Source organism: Chiloscyllium punctatum, chromosome X (genome assembly GCF_047496795.1).
Source record: "Chiloscyllium punctatum isolate Juve2018m chromosome X, sChiPun1.3, whole genome shotgun sequence".
Lineage (NCBI taxonomy): Eukaryota > Metazoa > Chordata > Chondrichthyes > Orectolobiformes > Hemiscylliidae > Chiloscyllium > Chiloscyllium punctatum.
Genome location: NC_092791.1, coordinates 9324145 through 9336385, shown reverse-complemented (window position 1 = coordinate 9336385; position 12241 = coordinate 9324145). Strand labels below are relative to the sequence as shown.

Below are 12241 nucleotides of genomic sequence, written 5' to 3'. Positions count from 1 at the left end.
ACTTTGAACTCATGACCCCTAGTGATCGAGCCCCCCACTCTGGGAAAAAAAGCTTTTTGCTATCCACCCTGTCTAAACCTCTCATGATTTGTAGACCTCAATCAGGTCCCCCCTCAACTTCCTTCTTCCGAATGAAAATAATCCTAATCTACTCAACCTCTCTTCATCCTAGTGAACCTCCTCTGCACCCTCTCCGAATCATCCACATCCTTTTGGTAATGTGGTGACCAGAACTATATGCAGTATTCCAAATGTGGCCAAACCAAAGTCTCATACAACTCTAACATGACCTGCCAACTCTTGTACTCAATACCCCGTCTGATGAAGGAAAGCATGCCTCCTTGATGACTCTACTGACCTGCGTTGCCACGTTCAGGGTACAGTGGACCTGAACACCCAGATCTCTCTGTCCATCAATTTTCCTCAAGGCGTTTCCATTTACAGTCTAGTTCACTCTGGAATTGGATCTTCCAAAATGCATCACCTCGCATTTGTTCGGATTGAACTCCATCTGCCATTTCTCTGCCCAACTCTCCAATCTGTCTATATTCTGCTGTATTCCCTGACAGTCCCCTTCACTATCTGCTACTCCACCAAACTTAGTGTCATCTGCAAACTTGTTAATGCAGCAACCTACACCTTCCTCCAGATTATTTATGTACATCACAAACAACAGTGGTCCCAGCACGGATCCCTATGGGACTCCACTGCTCACAGGTCTCCATTTTGAGAAGCTCCCTTCCATTACCATTGTCTGTCTCCTATTGCCCAACCAGTTCTCAATCCATCTAGCCATATGCAACTTCACCTTCTTCATCAGCCCACCATGGGGAACATTATCAAACACCTTACTGAAATCCATGTATATGACATCTACAGCCCTTCCCTCATCAATCAGCTTTGTTACCTCCTCAAAGAATTCTATTAGGTTTGTAAGACATGACCTTGCCTGCACAAAATCTTGTTGCCTATCAATGATAAGCCCATTTACTTCCATATCCTATCCCTTAGTATTTTCTCCAGGAGCTTCCCTATCACTGACGTCAGGCTCACCAGTCTGTAATTACCTGGATTATTCCTGCTACCCCTCTTAAACATGGAGACAACATTACGAATTCTCCAGTTCTCTGGAACCTCCCCCATGTTCAAGGATGTTGCAAAGTTATCTGTTAAAGTCCCAGCTATTTCCGCTCTCACTTCTCTAAGTAACCTGGGATAGATCCCATCCGGACCTGGGGACTTGGCAACCCGTAATGCCTTTTTGAATACACAACATTTCCTCCTTTCTTATGCCAACTTGACTGAGAGTAAATAAAGATCTATCCCTAACCTCAACATCTGCCATGACCTTCTCCTCGGTGAATACCGATGCAAAATATTCATTAAGAATCTCATCCATTTTCTCTGACTCCACACATATCTTTCCCCCTTTGTCTTTGAGTGGGCCATCCCTAGTTACCCTCTTGCTCCTTATATACAAATGAGAGGCTTTGGGGTTTTCCTTAACCCTGCTCTCATGACCCCTTTTAACCCTCTTAATTCCTCGTTTCAGATTGGTCCTGCATTCCTGATATTCTTTCGAAGCTTTGTCTGACTTCAATCACTTAGAGACTATATGTACGCATCCTTTTTTCCTCTTAGCTCGGCTCACAATTTCACCTGACATCCATAGTTTCGTAATTTTGCCATTTCTATCCCTCATTTTCACAGGGACATGTCTGTCCTGCACTCTAATCAACCTCTCTTTAAAAACCTCCCACATAACAAATGTGGATTTCCCTTCAAACAGCTGCTCCCAATCTACATTTCCCAGCTCCTACTGAATTTTGTTATAATTGGCCTTCCCCCAATTTAGCACTCTTCCTCTAGGACCACTTTTCTCTTTGTCCATGTATGTTCTAAAACCTACAGAATTGTGATCACTATTCCCAAAGTAATCCCCCACTGAAACTTCAACCAACTGGCCGGGCTCATTCCCCAACACCAGGTCCAGGCCCAACCCTTCCCGAGTTGGACTGCTCACATACTGCTCTAGAAAACCCTCCTGGATACTCCTTACAAATTCTGCTCCATCCAATCCTCTAACATGAACTAAATCCCAGTCAATGTTTGGAAAATTAAAATTTCCCATCACCACCACACTTTGTAATATCCCACCCAGTCTAATTCCACACCCCCCCCTCTCTCCTCACACTCTTTAACATGCTACCCAATCTAATTCTGCTCTCAATGCCCTCCACATTCCCTTTTGTGTCCCCAAATGCATGATCCCAGTCTCGTTTTCACTTCTGACAGCCTTTAGTATCCCACACAGGTTAATCACACTCTTTCACTATTTACCCATACCATTTAATATCCTACCCAGACAAATTCCTCTTCTTCCCCCTCATTTCCCGCAGTCTTTAATATCCCACCCAGTCTAATCCTACTCTCCCCAGTCACTCCCCAAATCCTTTTCTACTCCTCCTTCCAGTAAATCTCTCTAGTTTCTTTTGATAGCATGAATGAAATGCACTACAACTATGGGTTTTGGCAGCGAATCCCACATTCTAACCATCTGTGATGAAGTTTATTCGTATTCCCCATAATTTTCCCTGACACAAAAGATTGCTTGTCATTCATTGGATGTGGGTATCGCAGGTTGGGCCCAGCATTTATTACCCCGTCCCTAGTTGCCCCCTTGAGAAGCTGGTGGTGAGCTGCCATCTTGAACCATTGCAGTCCACTAGCTGTGGGTTGACCCACAATGCCCTTAGGGAGGGAATTCCAGGATTTTGATCCAACGACAGTGAAGGAATGGCGATATATTTCCGAGTCATGATGGTGAGTGGCTTGAAGGGGAACTTGCAGGGGGTGGTATTCCCATGTATCTGCTGCCCTTGTCCTTCTCGTTGGAAGTGGTGATGGGTTTGGATGGTGCTGCCTGAGGATCTTTGGTGAATATCTGCAGTGCCTCTTGTAGATAGTGCACACTGCTGTTACTGAGCGTCAGTGGGGGAGGGAGTGGATGTTTGTGGATGTGGGGTCAATCAAGTGGCTGCTTTGCCCTAGATGGTGCCAAGCTTCTTGAGTGTTGTTGGGCCTGCACCCATCCAGGGGCAAGTGGGGAATGTTGTCAGGGCCTTTGCAGAATCCAGTGTCTCCAACCATTGCTTGATATCACATGGAGTGAATGGGATTGGCTGAAGACTGGGATCTGTAACGGTGGGGACCACTGGAGGAGGCTGAGATGGATCATCCACTCAGCACTTCTGGCTGAAGATTGCTGTGAAAGCTTCAGCCTGACCTTTTGCCCTGATGTGCTGGGCTCCTCCATCCTTGAGGATGGGGATATTTGTGGGGGCTCCTCCTCCAGTGAGTTGTTTAATTCCCCCACCACCATTCACGACTGGATGTGGCAGGACTGCAGAGCTTGGTTGGTTGTGATCCGTTGGTTGTGGGATGTCTTAGTCCTGTCTATCACTTGCTGCTTCTGCTGTTTGGCGTGCAAGTAATCCTGTTTGGTAGCTTCACCTCTCTCCATCTTGGAGGCTCCCTGCCTTCAGTCCTGCTGAAGGGCTTTTGCCCGATACGTCGCTTTTCCTGCTCCTCGGATGCTGCCTGACTGGCTGTGCTTTTCCAGCACCACTCTAATCTATACCTGGTGCTGCTCCTGCCACGCCCTCCTGCACCCTCCATTGAACCAGGGTTGATCCCCATGACTTGATGGTAATGGTTGAGTGGGGGATATGCCAGGCCATGAGGTTACAGATTGTGCTGGAGTACAGTTCTCCTGCTGTTGATGGCCCACAGAGCCTCCTGGATGCCCAGTCTTGAGTTGCTCGATCTGTATGAAGTCTGTCCCATTGAGCACAGTGACAGGCCCCACAACACGATGGAGGGTATTCTCAATGTGAAGGTGGGACTTTGTCTCCAAAAGGAAGGCAGGGCAGGTGACTGAGGTGTCGGTGCACTTTGGGGCCAGCGACCATAGTTCTATTTGTTTTAAAATAGTGATGGAAAAGGATAGACCAGATCTAAAAGTTGAAGTTCTAAATTGGAGAAAGGCCAATTTTGACGGTATTAGGCAAGAACTTTTGAAAGCTGATTGGAGGCAGATGTTCGCAGGTAAAGGGACGGCTGGAAAATGGGAAGCCTTCAGAAATGAGATAACAAGAATCCAGAGAAAGTATATTCCTGTCAGGGTGAAAGGGAAGGCTGGTAGGTATAGAGAATGCTGGATGACTAAAGAAATTGAGGGTTTGGTTCAGAAAAAGAAGGAAGCGTATGTCAGGTATAGACAGGATCGATCGAGTGAATCCTTCGAAGAGTATAAAGGCAGTAGGAGTATACTTAAGAGGGAAATCAGGAGGGCAAAAAGGGGACATGAGATAGCTTTGGCAAATAGAATTAAGGAGAATCCAAAGGGTTTTTACAAATATACTAAGGACAAAAGGGTAACTAGGGAGAGAATAGGGCCCCTCTAAGGGGGCCTTTGTGTGGAGCCACAGAAAACGGGGGAGATACTGAATGAATATTTTGCATCAGTATTTACTGTGGAAAAGGTCATGGAAGATATAGACTGTAGGGAAATAGATGGTGACATCTTGCAAAATGTCCAGATTACAGAGGAGGAAGTGCTGGATGTCTTGAAACGGTTAAAGGTGGATAAATCCCCAGGACCTGATCAGGTATACCTGAGAACTCTGTGGGAAGCTAGGGGAGTGATTGCTGGGCCTCTTGCTGAGACATTTGTATCATCGATAGTCACAGGTGAGGTGCCGGAAGACTGGAGGTTGGCAAACGTGGTGCCACTGTTTAAGAAGGGCAGTAAAGACAACTATAGACCGGTGAGCCTGACCTCGGTGGTGGGCAAGTTGTTGGAGGGAATCCTGAGGGACAGGATGTACATGTATTTGGAAAGGCAAGGACTGATACGGGATAGTCAACATGGCTTTGTGCGTGGGAAATCATGTCTCACAAACTTGGTTGACGTTTTTGAAGAAGTAACAAAGAAGGTTGATGAGGGCAGAGCAGTAGATGTGATGTATATGGACTTCAGTAAGGCGTTCGACAAGGTTCCCCATGGGAGACTGATTAGCAAGGTTGGATCTCATGGAATATAGGGAGAACTAGCCATTTGGATACAGAACTGGCTCAAAGGTAGAAGACAGAGGGTGGTGGTGGAGGGTTGTTTTTCAGACTGGAGGCTTGTGACCATTGGAGTGTCACAAGGATCGGTGCTGGGTCCTCTACTTTTTGTCATTTACATAAATGATTTGGATGCGAGCGTAAGAGGTACAGTTAGTAAGTTTGCAGATGACACCAAAATTAGAGGTGTAGTGGACAGCGAAGAGGGTTACCTCAGATTACAACAGGATCTGGCCCATCTGAGCTGAGAAGTGGCAGATGGCATTTAATTCAGATAAATGCGAGGTGTTGCATTTTGGGAAAGCAAATCTTAGCAGGACTTATATACTCAATGGTAAGGTCCTAGGGAGTGTTGCTGAGCAAAGAGACTTGGAGTACAGGTTCATAGCTCCTTGAAAGTGGAGTCACAGATAGATAGGATAGTGAAGAAGGCGGTTGGTATGCTTTCCTTTATTGGTCAAAGTATTGAGTACAGGAGTTGGGAGGTCATGTTGTGGCTGTACAGGACATTGGTTAGACCATTGTTGGAATACTGCGTGCAATTCTGGTCTCCTTCCTATCGGAAAGATGTTGTGAAACTTGAAAGGGTCCAGAACAGATCTACAAGAATATTGCCAGCGTTGGAAGATTTGAGCTATAGGGAGAGGCTGAACAGACTGGGGCTGTTTTCCCTGGAGTGTCGGAGGCTGAGGGTTGACCTTATAGAGGTTTACAAAATTATGAGGGGCATGGATAGGACAAATAGACAAAGTCTTTTCCCTGGGGTTGGAGAGTCCAGAACTAGAGGGCATAGGTTTCGGGTGAGAGGGGAAAGATATAAAAGAGACCTAAGGGGCAACGTTTTCATGCAGAGGGTGGTACGTGTATGGAATGAGCTGCCAGAGGGTGTGGTGGAGGCTGGTACAATTGCAACATTTAAAAGGTATTTGGATGGGTATATGAATAGGAAGGGTTTGGAGGGATATGGGGCGGGTGCTGGCAGGTGGGACTAGATTGGGTTGGGATATCTGGTCGGCATGGGTCTGTTTTCATGTTGTACATCTCTATGACTGTTTGATTGTGTGGTGGTCACTCTTACCGATACTGTCACGGACAGATACATCTGCAGCCGGCAGATTGGTAAGGATGAGATCAGGTCTGTTTTTCCCTCCGGTTGGCTCCCTCACCACATACCGCAGACCCAGTCTAGCAGCTATGTCCTTTAGGACCTGACCAGCTTGATTTGTCGTACTCTTGGTGGTGGATATTGAAATCCCCCATCAAGAGTAGTTCTTATGTCCTTCCCACCCTCAGTGGTTCCTCTAAGTGATGTCCAACATGGAGGAGGACCGATTCATCAGCCGAGGGAGGATGATACGTGGGAATCAGCAGGTGGTTTCCTTGCCCAGGTTTAACCTGAAGCCATGGGAGTCCATGGGGTCTGGAGTCAATGTTGAGGACTCCCAGAGCAATTCCCTCCCAACTGTACCCCACTGCGCCCCCCACCTCAGCTGGGTCTGTCCTGCCGGTGGGACAGGGTGTATCCAGGGATGGTGATGGTAGTGTCTGGGACATTGTCTGGAAGGTATAACTCTGTGAGTATGACTAGTTCCTTGACTAGTCTGTGAGCCAGCTCTCCCAATTCTGGCATTAGCCCCCAGATGTTAGTGAGGATAACCTTGCAGGGCTCACAGAGCTGTTTCTGCCGTTGTCTTTTCCGATTCCAAGGTCACTGCTCGGTGATCCATCTGGTATTATTGCTTTGAGACTGTAGCAATTGGTACAACTTGAATGGCTTGCTCGGCCATTTCAGAGGGCAATTAAGAATCTATCACATTGTTGTGGGTCTGGATTTGAGAAGGTGTTCATGAGCTCTCTTCCTGATCCACTCGAATCCATTTGGTGTAGGCAGTCTCCCCATTCGGGAGGGATTTCCAACTAAATGCTCACAAAATCATATTGACCAGTGAAGTCACTGGAGGCAATGTTTCTTGTGGTCTGTGATCTGTACAGAACCCGAATGGGAGGCCCAAGACAAGTCCAGAATTGATCTGTGAGCCGTAATTGAAATGATCCAGGTGTGTTGATGGCACCCTGCCCTAGAAATCATTCCTTTCCCTTGATCATCTTTCCAATTTCAGGAGCTTTGGACTGTCAGCAAGATCCCAGGGAGCAGACAGAATGGGAACTTCAATGTCTCATGATGCAGAACAAATGAGCAAGGCCCCCACCTACCCACTGGCCATTGAACCCATAAACGTACAAATCCTGACTCAAGCTGATCAGTGCAGAGATCAGTACTGCTCAGATGTTGATTGACTATTTGACTGTATGGGGCATCTCAGCCTACCTCAGCATGTCCGCATGGATGGCCCCCAGTTTGCAACTAGAGACCCATGGTTGGTGAGGCAGTGAGGTCAGGCAGGAAGCTCAATCTCATCCTAACTCTGAAAGACAATCTTGCTTTGTCCTGCAGGAGTCTCAGCTGCCAGAGGATCTCACTGCACAAAAACCTCTTCGTATCATACATCCTCAACTCCATCGTCAGCATCATATGGCTGCAGGTTGTGGCCAATAACCAGGATTTGATATCGAGAAACCCTGTAAGTCTGAGCTGTGTTAAAAGAAACGTCATGGTTACATTGAGAGCTGCAAGCACAGTCTCTTGATGCTGCACCTCACAGTTTCCTTATCGGCATCTTTACTTAAACAAAGGGCAAGAGCTGAGCATCATACAGAGCAAGAAGGCAAGTTGTCTGAGCACCATGCACAACCTGAACTACCACGACCTTCGCCAAGTCATAGTCAAACACTTGCTCTTTTGTAAATGCACAAACTTGCGCTGAAGACCTGCGCTAAAATACATTGGCAATGTCATCATTATGCCTGCTCAGAATGGTTAAGTGCAAACTGTTAGCTATACACTGTATCGCAATCAATCATGTGCAAAATCAATTCACCCTGAAACTGTGTCCAGGCCACTCATCTGTTCGCGCGCTGTTTGGAGAAATGCAATTGTACTTGGTGGGCTTGCTCGCTCACCATAGTTATGTGACCACTACTTCTGCTGTGAGTACCTTTGTGTGTAGGTGGTAACAGGCATTAGACACTCATAACATGATAGCAGGGTGGTGCAACTGTAAATGCATGGATTTTCAGAGCTGTAAGCTGTAACTGTGAAAAAGACGGGAATGAGCAAGTTAAAAAGCCTGTAACTAGGAGGGTCCAAATGGCTATGAAATTTCCACTCCCTGTTGCTTTGATAATGAAAGGAGGTATGAAAGAGAATTGGATTTTATTTTCCTTTCTCAATGGTAAAACTGTGAAATAACAGCAGAATGAATATTTAAAACCTGAAGTCAGAAGACTTTCAACTTTGCTTTCAATGCTGGTGAATAAAGTGCGACAAGTTGTATTGCAACCTCGACTTCTCTGAGGGAGCAGACATTTTTCAGGCTTTCACTGCATTCTTAGAATCCCTTATTAAAGCTGAATATGAATGGTTTATGGTTCATATCAGAGCTGAAGGGGGCAAGGGAAACTATTCATCAGTATGTGGTTCACAGATACATCTAGCTAAGTGTGTTTGAACAACTGGAAGATGACTTTTTTCAAGAAAAGAATTGCCTGAGGCATAAGAGATCCCATTGTGAGGGCACATTTGCCCAGAGATGAGATACCTACTTTCAAGAAAGACTTCAACACATGCGGAAGCTCCGAGGTTGTCAATCATCAACTAGAACATATCAGGAGACTAGACAAGAATTTACATTATGCTAAGAGACATTCCTGGAGGAGCAAAAAATGCAGATTAGGAAAAGGGAAAAAAAAAATCTGCAAAGGAGCCAGTCGAAAGATCAAGGCCCGAGGAGAGGATGCAGATACCACAGCGAGTATCGCACAGCCGAAAAGCACGTACAGATGGAGAAAGTTGTGCTCTAGCTCCAGGAAGCTTAATTACTTAATTGATGAATCTAAGTCCAAGTATTTGGCTAGAAAAGGGCAAAGCAAGTGTATAATGGTGACTACTGGAGAGGTGACAGTCAGTGGGAATAATGAATCCCTAGACTTCATACAACAGATTGGCATTATCCACTTGGAAGGTGATAAATGTTTAGTGTCTGTTCGAATGATGACTGCAGAAAGACCGCATCAAGGTGAAGTGTTGATAGACACTGGTGCTTTGTACAACACCATGAGTTTTGCAGGCCTGTGTGAAGTGGCTCAAGTTAGTGTCACAAAAGTGAAACCCTAAAAGTTAAGGTTCAGTCTGGGCAATGGAATATGGTTGTCACCATAAGAGGCCAAGTGAAGCTGGGAGCCCAGTACGATGGGAAAATTGAAGAACTGGCCTTCTAGAGAGTAGACATTAAGTAAAATCTACCCATCTCACCTGAAACAATTCAATGGTTCATGGTAACTCGACACATGTCAGAAGAGATTTGCAGTGTTTCGCAGGGCTCCAGATTGCTGAACAGATCCCGGACAATTACAAAGATATCTTTACAGATATTGGATGTCCTCCTGCTGAATATCATCACAAAATAGTCAAGGAAGTGAGGCCCACTTAGCATCTGGTGAGGAGAGTTCCACCGCCATTAAGTCTACTCTGAAAGACAAGATTGAAGAACTGGAAGAGAAGAGAGGAATCCAGAAAGTGACATCTCCCCCAGACTGAATTAACAGCAAGGTAGCGGTGGAACACTCAGAATATGCATTGATCCAAAAGCTTTGAAGAGATCTCACTTACTCCTTCACGATTATTGAAGAAATGTTGCTCAAGGTTGTCCAGGGAAAGGCCTTTACTGCTGTCAATGTGCAGGGTTGTTACTGAGAAGTGCAGCTGGGTGGAGACAGTTTTCGAACTGCATTATGGATGGTTGTGCCTGCTGTTTGGAATGTCCCTTGTTCCAGAAGATTGTCAACGCAGATTGCAGGAGGTAGTGATATTCCTGGCATGGAAGCCGTCGTGAATGATCTTCTGCTAGGTTGAGACCCAGTCGAAGAAGCAATCACAGATCATGATCAGGAACTCATGTGACTGCAAGAGAGAGGATGCTCAATGAACCTGAAGCTGAACGAGAAAAAGCTGTAAAAAAAAAGCCAAAGAACCCCAGATGCTGGAAATCAGAAACGAAAATGGAAATTGCTGGAAAATCTTAGCAGCCCTGGTCACATCTGTGGAGAAGAAGCAGATGAACATGTTGGATCCAGTGATCCTTCTTTGTTGCAAGAGAAAGATCCAATTGAGGATGCCTGAGGTCATATCCCATTGACCTCATTGACAGTGAAAGGACTTACCTGGATCCTGACAAAGTGGGAGATGCTACCATAAACAGCCCATTATCAGATACTAATGGTCCCAGTTATCAGCTTTTGTGTCCCCCAAACTGATCTTTACCCATTCCATTGTCTGCCCAACTACTAATCCCTCTCTCTGGGATCATACTCCACCTTTCATCGCCTCACCCCAACCCAAGGGCAGGATTGTTACTGACCTTTTCCTAGCTATAGTCAGTTCTGAAGAAGGGTCCCTGGAACCGAAATGTTAAGTCTACTTTCTCTCCACAGTAATGATGAAAGAATGGCCTCAAAATATCATGGACACATCTGTCTGTATATGGGCAGTAAGATTCAGGAGCATGTCAGCGAGCATAATCTTTGTAATGCACATCATTAGCTTTTGACACATGCCATCCCAGACAGAAGATGAATGAAACTTGGAGTAGACCTATTCATTCTCGCAAGAACTGACTAACTTGTCACCATCAACTGGGCCCGCGACTGGGACCTGCCGATCTCAATAACTGCCACTGAGACAGTCATCCTAGCATTCCGGACATTGCGATGAGTAACAAAAAGATTGCTGGAGAAACTCAGCAGGCCTGGCAGCATCTGAGAAGAGAAAGTAGAGTTAGCATTTCAGGTTCAGAGACCCTTCTTCAGAACGTTAACTCTGCTTTCTTTCCACGGATGTTGCCAGACCTGCTGAGTTTTTCCAGCAACTTCTGTTGATTTCCAACCCCTGCAGTTCTTCCATTTTTCTTGCTGTTATGAGTGCCAATGGCCTACAATTCATGAGTAAAAGATTAAGCTACGACATAAAATACCAGGAGATTCAACACCACTTATCATCTCCCCAGACAAATAGAAAGCTAGAAGATAACATCGAAGATAACATAGAAAGTAGAACATAGGCCCTTTGGCCCTCGATGTTGTGCTGACCTGTAGAACCAATCTGAACCCTATCTATCCTACCCTATTCCATTGTCACCCATATGTTTATCCAATGACCATTTAAATGTCCTTAAAGTTAGCGAGTCTACTACTGTTGTAGGCAGGGCAATCCACGCCCCTACTACTCTCTGAGTAAAGAAACAGCCTCTGACATCTGTCCTATATCTATCACCCCTCACGATAAAGCTATATCACCTCATGCTAGCCATCATCATCTGAGGAAAACGCCTCTCACTTTCCACCCTCTTGAATCCTCTGATTATCTTATCCGTCTCAAATAAGTCACCTCTCAACCTTTTCTCTCATGAAAACTGCCTTAATTCTCTCATAAGACCAACAGCCTTGCTTCTTAAGACCTTCCCTCCATACCAGGCAACATCCTAGTAAATCTCCTCTGCACCCTTTCCAAAGCTTCCACATCCTCCCTCTAATCTGGTGACCAGAACTGTACGCAATACTCCAAATGCGGCCGCACCAGAGTTTTGTACAGCTGCAGCATGACTTCGTGGCTCCGAAACTCAATCCCTCTACCAATAAAAGTTAACACACTGTATGACTTCTTAACAACCCTATCAACCTGGGTGGCAATTTTCAGGGATCTATGTGCATGGACACTGAAATCTCATCATGTATGTATAAAATCCCTACAGCATGGAAACAGGCCCTTTGGCCCTACAAGTCTACACCGACACTCTGAAGAGTATTCCAACCAAACCTATTCCAGCATTACTCAACATTTACCCCTAACCTACACATCCCTGAACACTATGGGCAATTTAGCATGACCAATTCATCTAACCTGCACATCTTTGGATTGTGGGTTAGATACAAAGTGAAGCTCCCTCTACTATTTTAAATAGAAGGTAAACATTCCTCGACATTGTCCCCATCAATC

At 45.6% G+C, this 12241-nt stretch overlaps 1 protein-coding gene across 3 annotated transcripts in view; it reads left to right on the top strand.

The window, feature by feature from the left end:
- Positions 1 to 12241, top strand: part of LOC140471165 (calcitonin gene-related peptide type 1 receptor-like) — a 264420-nt gene that overhangs the window by 231392 nt on the left and 20787 nt on the right. For all 3 annotated transcript variants that reach the window (XM_072567045.1, XM_072567046.1, XM_072567047.1), the window contains one exon: positions 7586 to 7712. In XM_072567045.1, coding sequence (XP_072423146.1) covers positions 7586 to 7712 — 127 coding nt within the window. The remainder of the gene's footprint in view (positions 1 to 7585; positions 7713 to 12241) is intronic.